Source organism: Oncorhynchus mykiss, chromosome 1 (genome assembly GCF_057628025.1).
Source record: "Oncorhynchus mykiss isolate SJ-2025 chromosome 1, ASM5762802v1, whole genome shotgun sequence".
NCBI lineage: Eukaryota > Metazoa > Chordata > Actinopteri > Salmoniformes > Salmonidae > Oncorhynchus > Oncorhynchus mykiss.
In genome coordinates, this window is record NC_143022.1 from 81,908,183 (window position 1) to 81,931,784 (window position 23,602).

Genomic DNA, 23,602 nt, shown 5'->3' on the forward strand with positions numbered 1-23,602 from the left:
CATTTTGTAGATGACATCGCCGAAGTCGAGGATCGGTAGGATAGTCAGTTTTACTAGGGTAAGCTTGGCGGCGTGAGTGAAGGAGGCTTTGTTGCGGAATAGAAAGCCGACTCTTGATTTGATTTTCGATTGGAGATGTTTGATATGAATCTGGAAGGAGAGTTTGCAGTCTAGCCAGACACCTAGGTACTTATAGATGTCCACATATTCTAGGTCGGAACCATCCAGGGTGGTGATGCTAGGCGGGGATGCGGGTGCAGGCAGCGATCGGTTGAAAAGCATGCATTTGGTTTTACTAGCGTTTAAGAGCAGTCGGAGGCCACGGAAGGAGTGTTGTATGGCATTGAAGCTTGTTTGGAGGTTAGATAGCACAGTGTCCAATGACGGGCCGAAAGTATATAGAATGGTGTCGTCTGCGTAGAGGTGGATCAGGGAATCGCCCGCAGCAAGAGCAACATCATTGATGTATACAGAGAAAAGAGTCGGCCCGAGAATTGAACCCTGTGGCACCCCCATAGAGACTGCCAGAGGACCTATTACAGTAGTTATTACAGTAGTTGTGTCCCTGGGCAGAGTTAGTATTGGAAGAAGAAATTACAGTAGTTATTACAGTAGTTATGTGTCCCTGGGCAGAGTTAGTATTGGAAGAAGCTATTACAGTAGTTATTATAGTAGTTGTGTCCCTGGGCAGAGTTAGTATTGGAAGAAGCTATTACAGTAGTTATTACAGTAGTTATGTGTCCCTGGGCAGAGTTAATATTGGAAGAAGCTATTACAGTAGTTATTACAGTAGTTGTGTCCCTGGGCAAAGTTAGTATTGGAAGAAGCTATTACAGTAGTTATTACAGTAGTTGTGTCCCTGGGCAGAGTTAGTATTGGAAGAAGAAATTACAGTAGTTATTACAGTAGTTATGTGTCCCTTGGCAAAGTTAGTATTGGAAGAAGCTATTACAGTAGTTATTACAGTCGTTGTGTCCCTGGGCAGAGTTAGTATTGGAAGAAGCTATTACAGTAGTTTTTACAGTAGCTGTGTCCCTGGGCAGAGTTAGTATTGGAAGAAGCTATTACAGTAGTTTTTACAGTAGTTACTACAGTAGTTGTGTCCCTGGGCAGAGTTAGTATTGGAAGAAGAAATTACTGTACACTATTTTAGTTGAGATGAAGACAACAGATAATATTGAGTAGCAGAAATAACCTCAACATTCATTCTGACCACACTGTCTGTCTGCATTGTGCCTCAGGCCTGACCATTCCCAGAGCACCACAGCAGGAGAGAGCCATCACTTACAGCAACGCTGTCCCAGTGAAGATCACCATCACACCAGTGGTAAAATACTGTTTAATGAGCTCCCAATTTATGCCAGTCCATCTGTATCCAGAGGCATACACTAGAACTCTGCACTGTGTGTGTGTGTGTGTGTGTGTGTGTGTGTGTGCGTGCGTGCGTGCGTGCGTGCGTGCGTGCGTGCATATGATATTGGCACAGCTAGTGACATTAATTTGTAAACATTTAGAAACAAATTATTCCACTTTGATATTATGGGGTATTGTCTGTAGGCCAGTGACACAACAAATCCCAATTTAGTCCATTTAAATTCAGGCTGTAACTCCACAAAATTTGGAAAAAGTCAAGGGGTGTTAATACTTTCTGAAGGTACTGTATATTATTTCAACAACATCTATTACAACCCTGAAATTTAGAGCGATTTGGTCAGACATTGCTCCCTTCATCCAGCCTTACCATGTCAATCTTTGCACTAAACTGATCATAAAGATTGCTGTTATTAGTGGAGACCACACCCATACTCTGAATAAGTCTGCAAGTAAATTCTGAAACTACTTAATAGGTTTTAAAAATTGAAAAGACGTCATGGGAGCATCAAACACTTCAAGTCCCCTTACACAAGCATTAATTCACATCTATTAAAAAATGTCACATGTGGGTTGCTGTATCTCACTGAAACCCCCACGGGCAGTTAATGGCATGTGGACAAATGGTTTATGAATACTAATAAATGTTAAGGCTGTAATTATTCCACTGTTTCATAATCCCTAATGAGGCTAGTTTACAACCGTACTGTATGTCCCTTCAAATGATATTGTAAAGATATACTGACCTGGATGAATCTTGCTCACAAATGAACTTGTATTCCACAGTTCACATAACAATTTTTAAATGGATGTAGTTCTGTCCTTGAGCTGTTCTGGTCTATTAATGATCTGTATTATTTCATGTTTCATGTGGACCCCAGCAAGAGTAGCTGTTGTTTTAGCAACAGCTAATAGGGATCCTAATAAAGTACCAAAGACCAATGTTATTGTCATGCATGGTAGCTCTTATGGGAAAATGTATTACTAATTGATTCAGATGAAACCCTGTCCAACGGCATGAACCAGCAACACTACTCAGTTTGGTCACACTTGATTTGGATAGTCCATCTATAGATGCTCTTCAGATGGTCAGACTATCTACAAACTACCTGTTGATAAGCAACTGCATGCTAAGGTTACGGTTAGGGTTAGAATAAAGGTTAGGGTAAGGGTTAAGTTTAGGGTTAAAGTTAGGGCTAGTGTTAGTAGATAGTTAGTTTAAATGTTACTGATAGTCTGTAGAGCAGATGGAATATCCAAATAAAGTGTTACCGAAAGTCTTGACATAGAAGTCCCCCTCCCACACAGACCGAAGACCCAGACTTTCCCATCACTCTTCCCAATCTCATCAGATACTAATTTGTCATTATATTCAATTTTTTCCTTTTCTCTTTGTTCTTGGTCTGATGTGAGGAGAAGGCCTCCTTTTGTTGTGGTGAAGAGCATGAAGTAAAACTGGTCAGGTTTGTATGGGATAGAACACAGGACCATTCTTCTGAGGCCACGGGGGTCCAGGGGACAACCATGTGCTTTGTAAGAGGGCCGGCCCTGCTCAGTCATTTACAGAGTGGAAATGACCCACCGCATATTTGGAACATAATGGCGTAATGATGTAAAGATTGAGTTCTGGGTGTGGGATCAATCATGTGAACGTGGGTCAGTTGACCCCGAGTCCTCACAATGAGGTGAGAGTGTTGGGCCGGTCACAATCCATTTAAAGCAGGGGTGTCAAACATTCGGCCCACGAGGGGGTTAAAAAATATAATTCCAGCATTCTCAAAATGGCTTGACATTAACCAGGTTTCCATCCAACCTTTTAATGTGAGTAAAGTTGGATATAAAATGTCTTGACAGACCTGATGGAAACAGAACATTTACAGTGCCTTGCGAAAGTATTCGGCCCCCTTGAACTTTGCTACCTTTTGCCACATTTCAGGCTTCAAACATAAAGATATAAAACTGTATTTTTTTGTGAAGAATCAACAACAAGTGGGACACAATCCTGAAGTGGAACGACATTTATTGGATATTTCAAACTTTTTTAACAAATCAAAAACTGAAAAACTGAAGTGCAGCAAACTCTCTCCAGAAGTTCAGTGAGGATCTCTGAATGATCCAATGTTGACCTAAATGACTAATGATGATAAATACAATCCACCTGTGTGTAATCAAGTCTCCGTATAAATGCACCTGCACTGTGATAGTCTCAGAGGTCCGTTAAAAGCGCAGAGAGCATCATGAAGAACAAGGAACACACCAGGCAGGTCCGAGATACTGTTGTGAAGAAGTTTCAAGCCGGATTTGGATACAAAAAGATTTCCCAAGCTTTAAACATCCCAAGGAGCACTGTGCAAGCGATAATATTGAAATGGAAGGAGTATCAGACCACTGCAAATCTACCAAGACCTGGCCGTCCCTCTAAACTTTCAGCTCATACAAGGAGAAGACTGATCAGAGATGCAGCCAAGAGGCCCATGATCACTCTGGATGAACTGCAGAGATCTACAGCTGAGGTGGGAGACTCTGTCCATAGGACAACAATCAGTCGTATATTGCACCAATCTGGCCTTTATGGAAGAGTGGCAAGAAGAAAGCCATTTCTTAAAGATATCCATAAAAAGTGTTGTTTAAAGTTTGCCACAAGCCACCTGGGAGACACACTTAACATGTGGAAGAAGGTGCTCTGGTCAGATGAAACCAAAATTGAACTTTTTGGCAACAATGCAAAACGTTATGTTTGGCGAAAAAGCAACACAGCTGAACACACCATCCCCACTGTCAAACATGGTGGTGGCAGCATCATGGTTTGGGCCTGCTTTTCTTCAGCAGGGACAGGGAAGATGGTTAAAATTGATGGGAAGATGGATGGAGCCAAATACAGGACCATTCTGGAAGAAAACCTGATGGAGTCTGCAAAAGACCTGAGACTGGGACGGAGATTTATCTTCCAACAAGACAATGATCCAAAACATAAAGCAAAATCTACAATGGAATGGTTCAAAAATAAACATATCCAGGTGTTAGAATGGCCAAGTCAAAGTCCAGACCTGAATCCAAATGAGAATCTGTGGAAAGAACTGAAAACTGCTGTTCACAAATGCTCTCCATCCAACCTCACTGAGCTCGAGCTGTTTTGCAAGGAGGAATGGGAAAAAATGTCAGTCTCTCGATGTGCAAAACTGATAGAGACATACCCCAAGCGACTTACAGCTGTAATCGCAGCAAAAGGTGGCGCTACAAAGTATTAACTTAAGGGGGCTGAATAATTTTGCACGCCCAATTTTTCAGTTTTTGATTTATTCAAAAAGTTTGAAATATCCAATAAATGTCGTTCCACTTCATGATTGTGTCCCACTTGTTGTTGATTCTTCACAAAAAAATACAGTTTTATATCTTTATGTTTGAAGCCTGAAATGTGGCAAAAGGTCGCAAAGTTCAAGGGGGCCGAATACTTTCGCAAGGCACTGTAACAGTATACATTCCAAATGTTGACAAAACTAAACATGCTAGAAAAAGTTTGATATTTTTGTGACGGTAAAATGAATCACGTGAGAAATGGTGGTGGAAACTCCTTTACAAATATTTATTTAATAACCATCATATCGAAGTCAATTTGGAGTCACGCTGTTGTTGTGTTGTTATGTTGTTGTGGTCCTTCCACTATGACTCGGGAAAGCATGCAGTTTTTTTAGGGTACTTATAAAATAAGTTATGATGAACTTCACAGGGTGGTGAAAGATGATGAGCTTGATGCTCCTTTCCAATAAATATCGAGGGTCTTATTCTGGTGACATGATGATCGATGCTCGGTCGCCATTTGACAAATATTTTTTTTTATTGCACTTTTGTCCATAATAATCTCATCATGTAGTTGGCTATACCTGCACTGTATCTGTGAGCTGTTGACTAGAGCGCAGGTGCCTGTACCAGTGTGGACACATTTGCTATATCTATGCAACATTTTCTGTGACAAAACCATCAGTAGGCCTAGAGTTGAAAATGCAATGGAAACCCATTTAACTTGTATCTTTTATTCGGTACAAAGTTATTTATATCTGCACTGCGTATTTACTATTTACGAGCAGACTTTTATCCCCAACAAGTCAATTTGATGGAAACACAACTATGATGGGAAATTGTGCATATTGTTTTTATGCAGATTTTTGAATATTTGCATGAAAATCTATCACCAGGTGGATGGAAACCTAGCTATAGACACCCTGAAGGAAACCTAGCTATAGACACCCTGAAGGAAACCTAGCTATAGACACCCTGAAGGAAACCTAGCTATAGACACCCTGAAGGAAACCTAGCTATAGACACCCTGAAGGAAACCTAGCTATAGACACCCTGAAGGAAACCTAGCTATAGACACCCTGAAGGAAACCTAGCTATAGACACCCTGAAGGAAACCTAGCTATAGACACCCTGAAGGAAACCTAGCTATAGACACCCTGAAGGAAACCTAGCTATAGACACCCTGAAGGAAACCTAGCTATAGACACCCTGAAGGAAACCTAGCTATAGACACCCTGAAGAAAACCTAGCTATAGACACCCTGAAGGAAACCTAGCTATAGACACCCTGAAGGAAACCTAGCTATAGACACCCTGAACAAAACCTAGCTATAGACACCCTGAAGGAAACCTAGCTATAGACACCCTGAAGAAAACCTAGCTATAGACACCCTGAAGGAAACCTAGCTATAGACACCCTGAAGGAAACCTAGCTATAGACACCCTGAAGGAAACCTAGATATAGACACCCTGAAGGAAACCTAGCTATAGACACCCTGAAGGAAACCGAGCTATAGACACCCTGAAGGAAACCGACTATAGACACCCTTCAGATGCTGGCAAGTGTGCTAGTCCAGTGTCACTTTGATTATGCCTGCACATCATGGTTCAGCAGTAGCCCCAAACATCTAAAGAATAAGCTACAGACCAGCCAAAACAAGCTTGTAAGAATTCTACTTAAACTCCCCCCTCATACTCACCTGGAGGTCAAGCATTTTAAGCAGATGCCACTGAACTGTCATTGTTACAGTACACTTAAAACTTTTCATTTGTGTTTGCCATGCCAGTTGGCCCAGATATAGGTCAAGTTGCCATTTTGTGTTTGTAACATTTTCAAAACATTATCCATGACTAGGGTTGCACATTTTGGGGAATATTCAGGTGGAAACTTTCTGTTGGAATTAATGGGAATATGTGGGAATTAATGGGAATATTTGGGAATTAACGTAAATATATGCAAATTAATATTAATACCTCTTAAATGTAGATGTTTTTTGCATTGGATAAATTTACCATAACATATGGAGACAGAAACATAAACATTTGACCTTATCATAAGTAGACATAATTGCAAATGATTAAATCCTTCCAATAGAAATAAAAGAACATTATAATATTTACAAATTGAACTTTAATTAGAGTTGACTCTTCACATGGGATGTTTTCACTAAACAACAAAAGAAAGGGAATATTGAATGATCCCCAATGATCCATCGCATCTCCCAAAAACGTTTTCAACATACAGTACATCTGTAAAATGATAAGTCTAGAAACTAAAGTTTTGGTTGTCTTGCTCTCAGGCTTCCATGTCTTCTCCGTGTACCTCCTCAAGGTCCACCTCTTTAACATCAGACTCTGAGGCCTCATCTTCACTGTCACTTTCCAACCTTGTTGAGGATGACTCTTTGTCAGGCTCAAAAAGCCAAACATATGCACTGCTGGCCACCATTTTTTCAACCCTTGTATTGGTCAGCCTTTTGTGTGTATTGGTGTGTGTGTTCCCAAACAAGGACCAGTTGCGCTCTGAGGTGCCTGATGTTGGTGGGATTTGGATGATGATGGAGGCAACAGGGGAAAGAGCCTCAGATCCACAAAGTCCCTTCCTCCAGGTGGCTGATGACATATGTTGGCAAGACTGCCATATTGCATCTCTATCCCAAAGCCCTTGCTTGGAAGTGTACTTCACCAGACTGCCAAGAACCTTGCCCTCATCCAGGCCAAGGTGGCGAGACACAGTAGTGATGACACCATAGGCCTTGTTGATCTCTGCACCAGACAGGATGCTCTTGATGGCAGAAGTCTTCATGCTTTTTGATGTATTTCAGAACTGCAGTTTCCTCTGCTTGGAGCAACAGTGAGGTGGGCAGGGCAGTATGGATTTCTTCTCTTACATCTGCAAGCAGAGTCTGAACATCAGACAGGATGACATTGTCTCCCTCAATCCGTGTCTGTTGTCCCTTGTATCTGTGCTCTTGTAGAATATTGGTTAAGGGGTGGAGATGTAGTTAATTATTCCTTGCCCACGAACATTCGACCATCCATCAGAAATGATTGCAATAGTCTGCTTTCTCTATGATTTGCTTGACCTTCACTTGAACTCTGTTGAACTCTGCATCCAGAAAAATAGTAGATAAAGCATGTCTGGTTGGAGGGATGTATGCTGGGCAAAGAACATTCAGAAATCTCTTCCAATACACATTGCCTGTGAGCATCAGAGGTGAACCAGTTGCATACACAGCTCGAAAAAGACATTCATCAGCCTTTCTCTGACTACGTTCCTCCATTGAGTGATTCCAGGAGGACCATGAGCTGTTGCTATCAATAAGGTGTCTGATTCATCATTTTCACCTCAAATTGTTGTAGAGGGACTTTTGTCAGAGGTTGCTTGTTGTGAGCTCTAAGGGAACTTTATGCACTTGGCCAGATAATTCTGCATCTTTGTTGCATTATTCACATATGAATGGCACAGTATTCGCAAACGTACACAGCTTTTCCTTCTACATTAGCTGCAGTGAAATGTCCCCAAACATCAAATAGTGCCCGTGGCATTTTCCTGTAAAGACTAGAATTTCTTTTGTAAAAAAAATAAAAATCAATTCCATGTCCATGTCCAGATAAATAGTTAAGCAGTTAGATTAAACAACTCCTTTGTAAGATACATGTTTTAAAATGAAACATATATGGAAACAGATGAATGAACACTCCTCAGTAAGTTAAAACCCACATGGTAGCAAAAACGAACTAGCAGAAATTGTTAACAAGTTAGAAATGATTTAAACACACTTTGCTGTAGGCTACTATATACTAGTTAACAACAATAATGTGTCATATAAGATATAGTCACCCAACCAGCACTGTAATCAAAACTTACCAGAAAGCATGTAGTCCTTGGCTCAGACAGTGTAGTAGTGTGGGCTCAATAGCATCTCATTAGTGTGCAAGATCTTGAGAATCAGCTGTACATGTGATGGAAGAATGCACTGCTCATGTGATGGAAGAATGCACTGTTCATATAGAGGGTTGAAATTCCATTGAATTAGGGATAGTTTAACCAAAATATGCCACAAGACCGAGAATTGCCTTATGTGTATCCCACAAAAAAAAGATTCACTGTTATAAGCTAATTTTGATGAATTTAAGCAAAATTCCCCAAATTCCCAAGCTTAACTTCCCATTGAAGATTTTGGGAAAAATGACGGATATTTAGCGGAAAGTTTCCGACCCTTTGCAACCCTATCTGTGACATGTTTGATCTATTGTAAAAACCACACAAATAGCGTCTGGCTATCTGGGGAACAAAAGAGTAGTATTATTTCAACTTGGTCTGGTCCACAGAATGATCACGGACTTGGCAGCCAGGTACCTATCTTACAATTGTTCATTTGATAGAGATGTCCATCAGCATCATACCATAGCCAGAGATTCTAATATTCACTGTTAGAAATAGAAGAGTATCTGATAACACATTTTTATATACCGGCGCTGTTGAGTGGAACAAACTATGTCAAAAGCTGGCTAATGTGTGAACAGTGTAAATATTTTTAAAGCCCCCGCCACACAGTATATTTCAAACTCTCCCTAATGGAGAAGACAGCATGTATTGACAGCATGTATTGACAGTATCTCATTGGATGGTGCACTGCTACCTTAAACACTACCTCAAATATTTGAGATCTACACTCCCCATGCCCATCGAAATGTCTTCACAATTCGCAGACTATTCAAGCACACAAACATTAGACATTCAATGTAAGTGTTTGAGGAAATATAACTAATCTTAAGAAACATTCAAAATCAACACGCGTTCTTCAACTGAGCGATCAAACCAAGACATCATTCAGGGGAATCTATCAAGGTGTCCGATGTCAGTTTCTTTATGTACTCCATGCTTGCAAATCAATCATATTGACATCCTGAGCATCAAATCAACAAAGCTTGAGACTTGAGGCCACAAAATACGAAGGAGCGATTTCTAAATTACAGTATGAAGAAGCATCAAAATGTTTATTTGCAACTTTACACAATATGCCCATATGAAGAAAATAATGAGGTGAGCCGCTCTTCATTCATACACATTTCAACAGATCGGTGTAAGATACATTACATGTAGTGTTCACCTAAACGGAAAACATCAGATCTCTCACATTTATACATTTCTTATGTACATTTAAAAGCGTAAACCATTTATTAGGTTACGTTTACACTGATTTACAAGACAGAACAAAATGCGACAGAATATGGGATGCTTCGGATAAAAGTGTAAACACAATGAACTTCAAAGTGATACAGAGAAAACAGTCAAACTGTCCAAATGCCAAAAATAAGTAAAAGAAATATAAAAATGGAAACAAAAAAATATTTCTTCATATGATACTGTGGGATGAAGGAACCACAGGACCCACACCCTGACTGAGGTTATCTTCCAATTCTTCCAATTCTTCCAATTCATGCTTCCTTCCTCTCTTGAAGTAATCCCAGAGAGTAGGAAAGGAAATGAATGTAGAACAGGGCCTGAGAATGTTATAGGCTGAATCGAGTTGCATGATTGAAGCTGAGTAAGTGTGTAAAACAAATGAATGGACCTGGATTTGAGGTTAAATTAATTCTTTTTTTTAAACATTTTTTTTAAATGATTTTTTATTATTAACATACTGTACAAGAAAACATTAGAACTAAGTACCTTTTATGATCGTATTGTCTTCATCATTTCATTAGAAACACAATCATTCACAATAAAAGATGGCAAAATAAAACAATATGAGTAGTAATTAAAATAGCATTTTATATTCTAAATCTATAATTAAATAAACATTGAAATGTATAAAGGATATGTGTTGAGGGATAATGAGAAATATGTTGAAACATCACAGCTATGGAACATGGAAAGGTCATGCATTTGAATGCCAGAATACATGTCATGCCATTGCGCTTTGACAATGACCTTAACATAATAAACACAGGCAGGTTTCGTTTCTGATATACAAGTTTTCTTTCTTTTTTTTGCTGTTCTTTGCATCCAACTACTTCATTGGCCCGTGACATACTCTACTGCTGGTAGGCTAAGTCAAGGCTCTTGGTGCATACTGTGAGGAACTCAGTGCAGAACCGTCTTTCAGCACAGGATATACTAACTCAGAGTGAGGCCATCATATAGTCAAGTCAAGTTATTCTAGACCCATAGGCTGCTCTGTTTATTTAGCATGGATTGAATTTGGGCAGATCGTACATTAAAAGAAAACACAACAGAAAACACGAGGGAGCTTTTTTCTCTCTAATGTCTTTGTATCAAAATGAGCACATATCTCACCAGCAAGAGACCCGTGGCATTGTTCTTTCAGACTCACGTCACATGACAGTCAAACCTCAAGTGGCGACCTGCTCCTCCTAAACTCTTAAGGAGATGTATCCACAGGGAGGAAGTGCAGACTACAAACTTCCTGGCTGAGAGCCAATGGGATGTGCAGCTGGGCTGGGCAGAGACCCAACCAGGGAGCAGACAAGTCACTCTGGATAAACTCCATTACAGAGTGTGGAGGTGAGGAGGCACACGTAGTGGACACTCAACGTCACAATAAAGGGCTTCCATTGTCATCGGGTTCACTTCAGCACGCCGTGCTGTTGAGACGGGTAAAAAGAGAGCAAGAACTTGTCAGAAAACAGAAGCGTTTGCGATCCTTTCAGGTGTATTCAGGCTCCCCTTTTGGTCAGGCGTTTCAAACACAGGTCCCCTGATGCGTTACTGCGTGCGGTTTACGGTTCTTCAGGCCATGGTACTTGTCTCTGAAGTCTCCAGGTTTCTGCTGTGAGGTGTCGATCAGGGCACTGGCGATGGCAATGCCTACAGGGAGGAGGGAGAGAGACAGAAAAATGAAGGTGAGCTTCAAAGTAAACAGCAGCGTGGCAGGTAAAACACAGTGACCAGTAATGAGCTCACTGCCTCCCGCCGGCTTAAACCCATTCCCAACTCCCTAGCACCACTTCCCCAACTCTAGTCCAAGCCCTCACATATCAGAGTTCAGCAGGATGCAACGACAGCCTACAGGTCACTGAAGCATAGCTCTACACCCCTCTGGGCTGTTATTTCTCTCAATACAACAATCTGATTGGTCAGCTATTTTCTCCAAAAGGCAGACAAGTAGAGAACACAATGACAGCAGATGTTCCTGCGTTCTGTTGGCATGCTGTAATTCATATGGATTTTCAGCATGGCTTGCCCTCTGTACAGCAGTAGGCTTGACTAGTATACTCATTAGGACAGGGACTAAATCTTCTTGTATGCAGCCAAAAAAACAGAAGCAGAAAAACAAGGAAAAAGCTCACCAATTTGGACACAACATGCTTAAGCATTTCACACACCAGTGATTCCTGGGCTATTGCAGAGGGAAAACCAATTGTGTGTGTGTGTTCTGTGTGTGTGTGTGTCTGTCTGGTCCAGCCACAGTGCTCCCTTCATCGCAAAAATCGCTTCAGTGCCCTTTCCCACCGTCTTTCGCTGCCCGCTGCCACGGACAGAAGGCAGGCCTTCAGCATTGATTATAAAACAAGATGTACGACTTAAACAGGGATGGATGGAGGGATGAAGATGGGGGTGGAGGAGAGAAAAGAGCCTGGGCCCGACACTCTAGTCTACAGTCTGACGTTTCTGGTTGGTGGAACCATCCCAGACCAGATTACCTGTCAGCCAGTTCAACTAGATCCTTCCAACACAGTTACCTGACACTTTTCTATAGCAATCACTACATGTAACAGTGCAGCTAATATGTCTGACCTTGAATACCACGGGATTGAAAGCCACCACTACTCTTGGATAGAAACCACCACCATGTGTAACCCTTGAAAGACAAACTTTATACACTTTAAATATATATCTTTTTTTTAAACTCTACTTTTATTTTTTTTAATCAAAAACATTCCATGAAAAAGTTGTCTTTCTAGATGCCAGTTGAGGTAACTCAACCGAAGATGAACGCTAACTACAAAATAGCTTTTTGGTCATGACAGAGTACTATTTAAAGCCAATGGTTTCTGGATGACATGAGATATCCATCTCAAATTCAATTAATTGGACAACATAATCAAATCAGGATACAGATGAGTGGAGGTGAAGGGCGCTCCCTACTAATGAAACCTATAAATGGGATTGTTTTGTCAGGTGAGGTTCCTGGACCATTAATGTACAAAGTGCTTCCGAACAGGAAGGGACCCCAAATGCACAGAAAATTAAATCAAACAGGAGAGTGAGAATCCTTGTTGAAACCTTGTCCTCGGTTGATATCTTCACCTGACAATGTGGAAAATGTGGTTGACAATGTAGACCAGATGTGATAGCTTCATCCCAAAGGCAGTTCCAATAGTAACGAAATGTAATGCATACTGTTTTTCACATGTTAAATAACTACTTATTAATAGTCCTTTAAAACCCCATCACCAAACATTACAGGACAGATACTATCTTAGACTGGAAGTCAATGAAAGGTTTACATAGAGGATCCACTCTGGGTCAATCCGCTCTGGAGACAAGATGATGTTTCTGGTACCCTCAGAACAAAACTGTAGAGGACCCAGCCTGCACTGTCGGCCAGAGAGAGACAGAGAGCCCAGAGGCTGGATGTTCATAGACACTCTGCCTGAAAACAGAACACCATACAGTAGCATTTCCTTACATTCCCAATAATGGTGACATCATTCCAAAAGAAAAAGGGATTAAGGACATTTTTTTTAAACTCATACCTTTATTTTGTGTGCTTAATCTTTCCTCGACACACTCAGCAGCACGTTAGTTTAATGCGCTCAGGAAAAGCCCAGGCCACCGGACCACGAGGCTGTGATGGGGAACGGGGCACCATTGGTGGCAACACGGCAGAGAGAGAGATAGAGAGATGGAGCAGAACAGGAGAGATAACGGGGCCCTGATTGTGTTTTTTCATCATTTTCCTCCGCTGGCTTGGGGAACGCCAAGGGATTTATCAACCACCTGGGACAAATGCAAAATCGCTAGGCGCTGGGGGTTGAGGGTGCCACCACAGACTCTTACCTCAGACCGCACTTGTTCAATAAATCTCCTTCACACCTCCATCCTGCTCTCTCTCTCTCCCGCTTCCTTTCTCTCTTACTCTCTCTGTCATGGTTGGTCCACATCTCCTCCTGAATAGGCAGATTATCGTTGATGAGAAGGGGATTGCTGTGTTTGTATTGAGACTATGTTTAAACCCCTGAGAACATGCTGGTATCTGGCAGGCAGATGGCTCCTTCCCTGTCTTGACCTAGTTCTCATCCATTTGGGGCCCACAACAATGGAGGAGGAGGTAGACATGATGGAAGGATGAGAGGTAGCAGGGAAACAGAGGTAGATGGCTGATAGACATATGTCCATCCATTTGTCTATCTGTCAGTCTCTGTCCCTTCAGCAAATTGGAGCATGTCTGTCGGATATTTTATCCATGTACCAATCCAGCTCCAGCTGTAAATCTGTCTGAGAAGCCCGACTTTTAAAAGTACACACCATTCCTCAGACATTTTATTAAGTTGAAACCAACTTCCCTACATTCAGGGGAAGTTCCTCACTAAGCAGCTAGTCCCAGTAGGTTGGAATCAAAGTTAGCACATTCCTACAATAACTCCCCACTCAACTATTAGTCTGAATGAATCATTAGGTTTGGTTAGAGCCACCCCTACACTGATTTTGGCAGAATAAGAAGGGAGTGTGTGTGTGTGTGTGTGTGTGTGTGTGTGTGTGTGTGTGTGTGTGTGTGTGTGTGTGTGTGTGTGTGTGTGTGTGTGTGTGTTGGTGGAGAGACGGAGGTGCACCTGGTCTCCTCGGCAGAGCACTTTAAAGCAGTGTCCCACAAGGGCTTAGAGAAGTGGACTTCGAGAGAGGCCTGTGGAGAGGAGGGTGCTTGTGGGTATGTTTGTGTACATGTAGGCAGATTGTCTATACCAGATAACAACCTATACAACAAAAACATATACTACTTGTAGCAGAAAATACAGTTGAAAGGTGACATTTCGTCCCTGGTGTTATGTATGGATATCGTCGGTATATGTGCCTTTTCCTATGAAGATGAACCATCCACCTGTATCCACCTGTGCCATCCTGGGAGCCTCAGGTCTGCTGTTAGCAGCATTACAGAACAATGTGTTAGAGCACTGGACCAGATAGGGCTGCTCTACCCAGCACAAAACCTCCAGCACCCCAACATCCACACACTTCCCAAAATCAGAAAAAGCATCAAGATTCTAAGAGGCGGATAACTATGGAGTTCTAAACCACCACATAAGGAGAGAGAGGAGACTCAGTTTGAAACTGGCGCTTTTAAATATTAAAACAAGGACTGCATGCAGGGGATGCCTTTCACTACACAAACAATTGTATACATTCCTCTTCCCCGCTTCTAGGAAGGGGGTCAGATAATGGTGACGCTACTAGGGGAAGGAAAGACGAGAGAGCAGACGAAAAAACAAAGAGAGGTAAAAATAACTTGTGCTCATGAAACATTCCTCTTGAAGTGAGTCCACAGAGAGTGCTGGGAACGGGCTGAGCACGCCTAAAGTGACTTCACTTCCACACACACTCAGATCAATGGTGGAACAGCTCTGATCCTAGAAGGGCCTCTCCAGAGAGAGAGAGAGGAGAGAGAGAGAGAGAGAGAGAGGGAGAGAGAGAGAGAGACAGAGAGAGAGACAGAGAGAAAGAGAGAGAGAGAGGCAGAGAGACAGGGAGGCAGAGAGAGAGAGAAAGAGAGAGACAGAGAGAGACAGAGAGAAAGACAGAGAGAGAGAGGCAGAGAGACAGGGAGGCAGAGAGAGAGAGAAAGAGAGAGAGAGAGAGAGAGATAAAGACAGAGAGAGAGAGAGACAGAGAGAGAGATAAAGACAGAGAGAGACAGAGAGAGATAGAGAGAGGAGAGATAGATAAAGACAGAGAGAGACAGAGAGAAAGACAGAGAGAGAGAGAGCGAGAGAGAGAGAGAGAGAGAGAGAGAGAGAGAGAGCGAGAGAGAGCGAGAGAGAAAATAAAGCAAGGGAAGGAGGGTGAAATAGTCTGTTTCATTCAGAGAGGACTTTATCTACCCATTCTCTTCCTTTCCCTCTAGTGTGTAGTGTGCATTTGCACTCCTAGCGATCTCTCTGATCTTCTCTGACCCTTTTCTCACAAACCTCCCAGAACTTCCAGCGACACACACATGAAAGCGTAGTACTCAGGGAAAAACTAATCTACACAAAAGTGTATTGTCCAGCATCATCATACATACTATACATGTTTCTAAGTGATAACACAGTGTGACAATTCGGACTATTTTCTACATCACAGAATAATCCTCTCCACATTAACCAGACTGGGGCTATGTTGTTAGTCTTTGAAGTTAGGATGTGACTGGGTTAACATCTGACTATATTTGCACTTTTAAATGCTTCTAGTATTTTGGAATATTCAGAGGAGGAGAGTGATGGTTCCTGGGCACATGACAAGGTAGTTAATGTATCACACACTGACACATTCAAACACAAACTGATGTGCACAAACACACACCCACATGCACTCACATACTAACTAGTGTAGGATGGGACCAGCTAAATAGATGGGATGTGCTAAATAGATGGGATGTGTTAAATAGATGGGATGTGCTAAATAGATGGGATGTGCTAAATAGATGGGATGTGCTAAACAGATGGGACCAGCTAAATAGATGGGATGTGCTAAACAGATGGGATGTGCTAAACAGATGGGATGTGCTAAATAGATGGGATGTGCTAAACAGATGGGACCAGCTAAATAGATGGGATGTGCTAAATAGATGGGATGTGCTAAACAGATGGGACCAGCTAAATAGATGGGATGTGCTAAATAGATGGGATGTGCTAAACAGATGGGACCAGCTAAATAGATGGGATGTGCTAAACAGATGGGACCAGCTAAATAGATGGGACCAGCTAAATAGATGGGATGTGCTAAACAGATGGGATGTGCTAAATAGATGGGATGTGTTAAATAGATGGGATGTGCTAAATAGATGGGATGTGCTAAATAGATGGGATGTGCTAAATAGATGGGATGTGCTAAATAGATGGGATGTGCTAAACAGATGGGACCAGCTAAATAGATGGGATGTGCTAAACAGATGGGATGTGCTAAACAGATGGGATGTGCTAAATAGATGGGATGTGTTAAATAGATGGGATGTGCTAAATAGATGGGATGTGCTAAATAGATGGGATGTGCTAAACAGATGGGATTAGCTAAATAGATGGGATGTGCTAAACAGATGGGATGTGCTAAACAGATGGGACCAGCTAAATAGATGGGATGTGCTAAATAGATGGGATGTGCTAAATAGATGGGATGTGCTAAATAGATGGGATGTGCTAAACAGATGGGACCAGCTAAATAGCCATTTCCAGTTTACACCCCGAGTGTCCCATAAAGCCCCTGAGGCATTCCAATCCCTTCCCTCTTCCCGGTTTCACAGCACTGCTTCAGGACTTGCTGTAGAGTGACACTTCCATTACTATAGTTCCATGTATGATATGCATATCAAATTCCTAATCACCCCAATATTACCAAATAAAACTGTCTGACCACAACACTACAAAAAGAGGGCTAGCAATGTTAACCAGTCACCACACTTTGACTGCATGAAATGGTTCAATCAAGCTCAACGTCAACAAACTTTTCACTCGTCCCACAGTTCTTGAAAAATTTGATGAAAATCGCAAATTAACATGCAAAATGTCAGAATTACCACAGCAAAATCAAAATCAAGCATCTTTGGCCGCAACTATCACAAAAAACTGTGTGAAATCCTCAAGGGACTGACTGTACAGTATGCATTTACCCAGCAGCAGTAGCCAGTACCGTAGCCTGCACTTACTGGCTGAACTTATAAGCTGCTACTATTTTCCCAGTACTGGTGGCTTTTAAGGCTCCTCTAAATGTAATATAAGCAGCTTTTCCCAGCATGAGAACCCGCTGCCTTGCAAAGTGCTTAACTTCTACCGTCTTTTACAGGCTTCCTGCTGCAGTCACTTTAACACCTGCTCGTATTTCAGCTAGTTTATTATACCTGCATGATGAGCTGACAGCACTCTCTCAGAAAGACTTGGGCTTCAGGGGAAATAGGAGAGAAAAGGAGAGGAATAAAATAAGCGAGAAAAAGAGAAACTGAAAAACAAAGAAAGCGAGAGGCAGAGAGAGAGGTGAATGAGAGATAGTGAGATATAGTGAGCGAGTGAGAGAAATACTGAGTGATATAGTGAGTGAGTGATAGAGAGTGATAGAGTGAGTGATTGAGAGTGAGTGATAGAGTGAGTGATTAAGTGAGTGAGAGTGAGTGAGAGTGAGTGAGTGAGTGAGTGATTGAGTGAGAGTGAGTGATTGGGTGAGAGTGAGTGATAGAGTGAGTGATAGAGTGAGTGAGTGATAGAGTGTGTGAGTGAGTGATAGTGAGTGAGAGTGAGTGAGTAAGTGAGTGATAGAGTGAGTGATTGAGTGAGAGTGAGTGATTGAGTGAGTGAGTAAGTGAGTGATAGAGTGAGTGAGAGTGAGTGAGTAAGTGAGTGATAGAGTGAGTGATAGAGTGAGTGAGTGAGTGATTGAGTGAGAGTGAGTGAGTGAGTGATTGAGTGAGAGTGAGTGAGTGATTGGGTGAAAGTGAGTGATAGAGTGAGTGATAGAGTGAGTGAGTGATAGAGTGTGTGAGTGAGTGATAGTGAGTGATAGAGTGAGTGAGTAAGTGAGTGAGTGAGAGTGAGTGAGTGATTGAGTGAGAGTGAGTGATAGAGTAAGTGAGTAAGTGAGTGAGAGTGAGTGATAGTGAGTGAGTGATAGTGAGTGAGTGATTGAGTGAGTGAGTGAGTGATTGAGTGAGAGTGAGTGATAGAGTGAGTGATAGAGTGAGTGATAGAGTGAGTGATTGAGTGAGTGATAGAGTGAGTGAGTGATAGAGTGAGTGAGTGATAGAGTGAGTGAGTGATAGAGTGAGTGAGTGAGTGATAGAGACAATGTGTGCTTGTATGTTTAAGGGGAAAGAGTGACAGAGGGAAAGACATATTTAGCTGGGTGCTGTCAGTGATACAAGTTCTAAAGCAGTCCCTAGCTCATCTCTGTGACACTGTGTGCCATTCAAATGGTCATCTCCCTATTCATCTATCCACAGCACAGCGGCATATTCAGCACCTCTGAAATATCACGTATCCTCTTAGGAGAAACAGGTCAGCTGGGCTCTGCTGGAAAACCTATTGGAGGGAACAATCGATCCAACAGCCTGCTAATTCCTCCCGGTCTAACAAGTTTCCTTCTCTCTCTCAAATCAAAGCCCCGAATAGCTAGTAGATCTGTGTCCGTCAAACAAGATGGTACACAGGTTTCCAAATGTAACTGCCTGAAGGAGAGAAAGACAGTCTGACAGAGATTGGGTTGTAGAGGAGGTGGGGCTGAGATCTAACAGAGAAAGAGGATAGGTAAGGGAGGTTGGGGGAGGAGAGGAGAGTTTTCACCTCTCTATGCTGTCATGCTTCAGCCAGCAGCTGTCTGGGCATGGTGGAGGTGAGGAGAGAGGGTTGAAGCAAGAAGGGAGGGAGACAAGGAGAGACAGAGAGAGACAGAGAAAGAGAGAGAGACAGAGAGAGAGACAGAGAGAGACAGGGAGAGAGAGAAACAGAGAGAGAGACAGAGAGAGACAGAGAGAGACAGCGAGAGAGACAGAGAGAGACAAGGAGAGACAGGGAGAGACAGGGAGAGAGAGAGACAGAGAGAGAGACAGAGAAAGAGAGACAGAGAGAGAGAGAAAGAGAGAGAGACAGAAAGAGAGACAGCGAGCAGAATTAGGCCGATACCCACTAATTATCAAAATCCAGAAAAGAGCCGTTAAATTCTATAACCACCTAAAAGGAAGCGATTCCCAAACCTTCCATAACAAAGCCATCACCTACAGAGAGATGAACCTGGAGAAGAGTCCCCTAAGCAAGCTGGTCCTGGGGATCTGTTCACAAACACACCCTACAGAGCACCAGGACAGCAGCACAATTAGACGCAACCAAATCATGAGAAAACAAAAAGATAATTACCTGACACATTGGAAAGAATTAACAAAAAAACTGAGCAAACTAGAATGCTATTTGGCCCTACACAGAGAGTACACAGCGGCAGAATACCTGACCACTGTGAATGACCCAAAAAAGCTTTGACTATGTACAGACTCAGTGAGCATAGCCTTGCTATTGAGAAAGGCCGCCGTAGGCAGACATGGCTCTCAAGAGAAGACAGGCTATGTGCTCACTGCCCACAAAATGAGGTGGAAACTGAGCTGCACTTCCTAACCTCCTGCCCAATGTATGACCATTTAGAGAGACATATTTCCCTCAGATTACACAGATCCACAAAGAATTCGAAAACAAATCCAAATTTGAAAAACTCCCATATCTACTGGGTGAAATTCCAGTGTGCCATCACAGCAGCAAGATTTGTGACCTGTTGCCACAAGAAAAGGGCAACCAGTGAAGAACACACACCATTGTAAATACAACCCATATTTATGCTTATTTATTTTATCTTGTGTCCTTTAACCATTTGTACATTGTTAAAACACTGTATATATATATATATAATATGACATTTGTAATGTCTTTACTGTTTTGAAACCTCTGTATGTGTAATGTTTACTGTTAATTTTTGTTGTTTTTCACTTTATATATTCACTTTGTATGTTGTCTACCTCACTTGCTTTGGCAATGTTAACACATGTTTCCCATGCCAATAAAGCCCTTGAATTGAATTGAGAGAGACAGAGAGACAGAGAGAGAGAGAGAGAGAGAGAGAGAGAGAGAGAGAGAGAGAGAGAGAGAGACAGAGGCAGAGAGAGAGAGAGAGACAGAGAGAGACAGAGAGAGACAGAGATAAAGACAGAGATAAAGACAGAGAGATAGTAGGAAGTCTTTTCTAAAGGAAACTTTTTCTCTTTCTCTTTTGTTCCACACTGAGTGGACAAAACATTAGGAACACCTGCTCTTTCCATGACAGACTGACCAGGTGAAAGTTATGATCCCTTATTGTCACTTGTTAAATCCACTTCAATCAGTGTAGATGAAGGGGAGGAGACAGGTTAAAGAAGGATGTTTAAGCCTTTAGATAATTGAGACATGGATAGTGTATGTGTGCCATTCAGAGAGTGAAAAGGCAAGACAAAAGATTTAAGTGCCTTTGTATGGTAGTAGGTGCCAGGCACACCAGTTTGTGTCAGGAACTGTAACGCTGCTGGGTTTTTCACACGGTTTCCTGTGTGTATCAAGAATGGTCCACCACCTAAAGGACATCCAGCCAACTATACACAACTGTGGGAAGCATTGGAGTCAACATGGGTCAGCATCCCTGTGGAACGCTTTCGACACCTTGTAGAATCCATGCCCAGACAAATTGAGGCTGTTCTGAGGGCAAAAAGGGTGCAACTCAATATTCGGAAGATGTTCCTTATGTTTGGTATACTCAGTATATATCTGGAATGGTAGAGGGAAATAGTGGTATCTGAAGAATGTGTTAGATCTAGGAGAAGGGCTGGTCTAGAGGCCAGACACTGAGTGGAGAGGAGACAGGTGCTTACCAGACTGGCCAGGAGGGGGTATTCCTGAAGGGACTCTGGGCAGACACATGAGGACGGTCAGTACGCCGGCCCTGCTCCCCCAACATGGCTCCACTGCTATAGGCTTGGGCACTCCCTGCACAGAGAGAGAGGAAGGAGCATGTCAGTCAATAAACACTCCCAAATCCCATCACAAAGGGGTGCGTCAGATTTCCACACACCACATGGTTCCACTGTTTCTATGAGAACATTGCCCCGCCTGTGTTCGGCTAAAACTTAGCTTGTTATGTTTTGCTGTTGCCCTGTAATTAATTCAAAGTCATTTTTTTAAAGATGAAACAGATTTTGTGACCCCTAAAATACACACACAGACAGTATGCAAAATGTTAGACCTGTGCATGGATCCAGTATGGAAATGTACAGCAGCATTCACCAGCTACTAAGATAGGTCTGTAGGCAGCCCATATCCAGGCCCTGGTGAGTCACCGACTGGACATCTATTTCAGTTAGGCTGGATGTCCAGTGGATGGAGGACCCACTCCCACCTCCCCCAGGTGAGGGCCTCACACATGGGGGAGTTGGCTGACAGACAAGCCCTAGAGCTCAACCTGAAGCCCGAGTAACGGAGATGGATGGTTGGAGGGGACGCTAGGTGCAGGGGAGGTATTTTCCTCCTAGCCGCCACATCCATTTCACTTAGGCTTGTTGAGGGACTGACCCTGGGGGGTGTGGCTAGAGAGGACCACTCATTTCTTTCCATTAAGCCATACTCTCCTCACAGCTCACACCTCCTGACTACCAAGTAGCTTAGGGCGTGGCTCAAGATACCAGCCTCACCTTCTCCTAGGAGAGGGTCTCAAACATGTCCCTGCCAAGGAGGCAAGCTGTGTGTAAATAAACCGTATAGCCCAAAGCTGTGTGTAAATAAACTGTATAGCCCAAAGCTGTGTGTAAATAAACTGTATAGCCCAAAGCTGTGTGTAAATAAACCGTATAGCCCAAAGCTGTGTGTAAATAAACCGTATAGACCAAAGCTGTGTGTAAATAAACCGTATAGCCCAAAGCTGTGTGTAAATAAACCGTATAGCCCAAAGCTGTGTGTAAATAAACCGTATAGACCAAAGCTGTGTGTAAATAAACCGTATAGCCCAAAGCTGTGTGTAAATAAACTGTATAGCCCAAAGCTGTGTGTAAATAAACTGTATAGCCCAAAGCTGTGTGTAAATAAACTGTATAGCCCAAAGCTGTGCGTAAATAAACCGTATAGCCCAAAGCTGTGTGTAAATAAACCGTATAGCCCAAAGCTGTGTGTAAATAAACCGTATAGCCCAAAGCTGTGTGATTGCTGCTGACAGAAGCATTCCAACCCAGAGAGGCCAAAATCCCAGCTGGGATCATTGCTATACCACACTGGCACACTGCAGCACGTGTTCTTCTATCCCCCCACTCTCAAAGGACAACTTAATCATCACTGACCTCACATAGACACTGTCAAAGGCACAATATGCTTTTCCAGTAGTATGTAATGGGATGTACAAACACAACAAAAACACACACACACACGTACACACACAGACACACACACACACACACACCTTCTTTCAGCTTTAAGGTGCATTGATCCCTGCTGTGAGATGATTAAACAGAGTGATGAGACGTTGATGTGGTCTCTTGATCATCCTCCACTGTGCCTTGCTGCTACGCACAGCTCTCAAACACAGAACAGAAGCACGGGACTTACAGGAGAACAAGAGAGGAAACAATGATGCTGAATAGGAGTCGATGGGAGAGATGAAGAGGAGTCGATGGGAGAGATGAAGAGGAGTCGATGGGAGAGATGAAGAGGAGTCGATGGGAGAGATGAAGAGGTGGTGCTAGGACACCATAGTCTACAGTTGACCTTGAGGGCAGCAACTCTATTCAAACAAAGTCTATATGCACCTGAGATGTCTTTGTTATAAGGTCTCTGTGGTGCTGTCTGCCAGTAGCTGTCAGATGGAGCTCCACTGAACTAGAATACAGAGCAGCAGGTTTGACCCCGGTACCACACCAGAGAGGGAGGGGTCGGGTGACCACAGGGGTCAGGGTTGGACCGTGTTTACTCCTGGTGTCTGCTCTGGTCTGGGGAGGACCCGAGATGAGAGGAGACAGATGTGGTTGTTTACCGGCAACAGGTCATCTGGTCATCCAGATCAATGTCCTGTCGACAGACAATAGCAGAGCAGCCTCCTCTTACATAGGCTGGTTTACAGCACCAGCACCCTTACACCCTACACTCCCAATTACACCGAGACAAGTCATTGGAACGCACCAAAGGTATGTCAATCGGATGAGATTGAAGTGGATAGAGGGGTGCTAGGGTTT

The 23,602-nt window shown here is 42.7% G+C and overlaps 1 protein-coding gene across 2 annotated transcripts in view; it reads right to left on the minus strand.

The window, feature by feature from the left end:
• Window positions 1–9,644: 9,644 nt before the first annotated feature.
• Window positions 9,645–23,602, minus strand: part of LOC110532724 (attractin-like protein 1) — a 322,954-nt gene continuing 308,996 nt past the window's right edge. For both annotated transcript variants that reach the window (XM_036986147.2, XM_036986138.2), the window contains 2 exons: window positions 21,260–21,374; window positions 9,645–11,505 (listed from right to left, as the gene is read on the minus strand). In XM_036986147.2, the coding sequence (XP_036842042.1) occupies window positions 11,381–11,505; window positions 21,260–21,374 (240 nt within the window). In that variant the 3' untranslated portion in view covers window positions 9,645–11,380. The remainder of the gene's footprint in view (window positions 11,506–21,259; window positions 21,375–23,602) is intronic.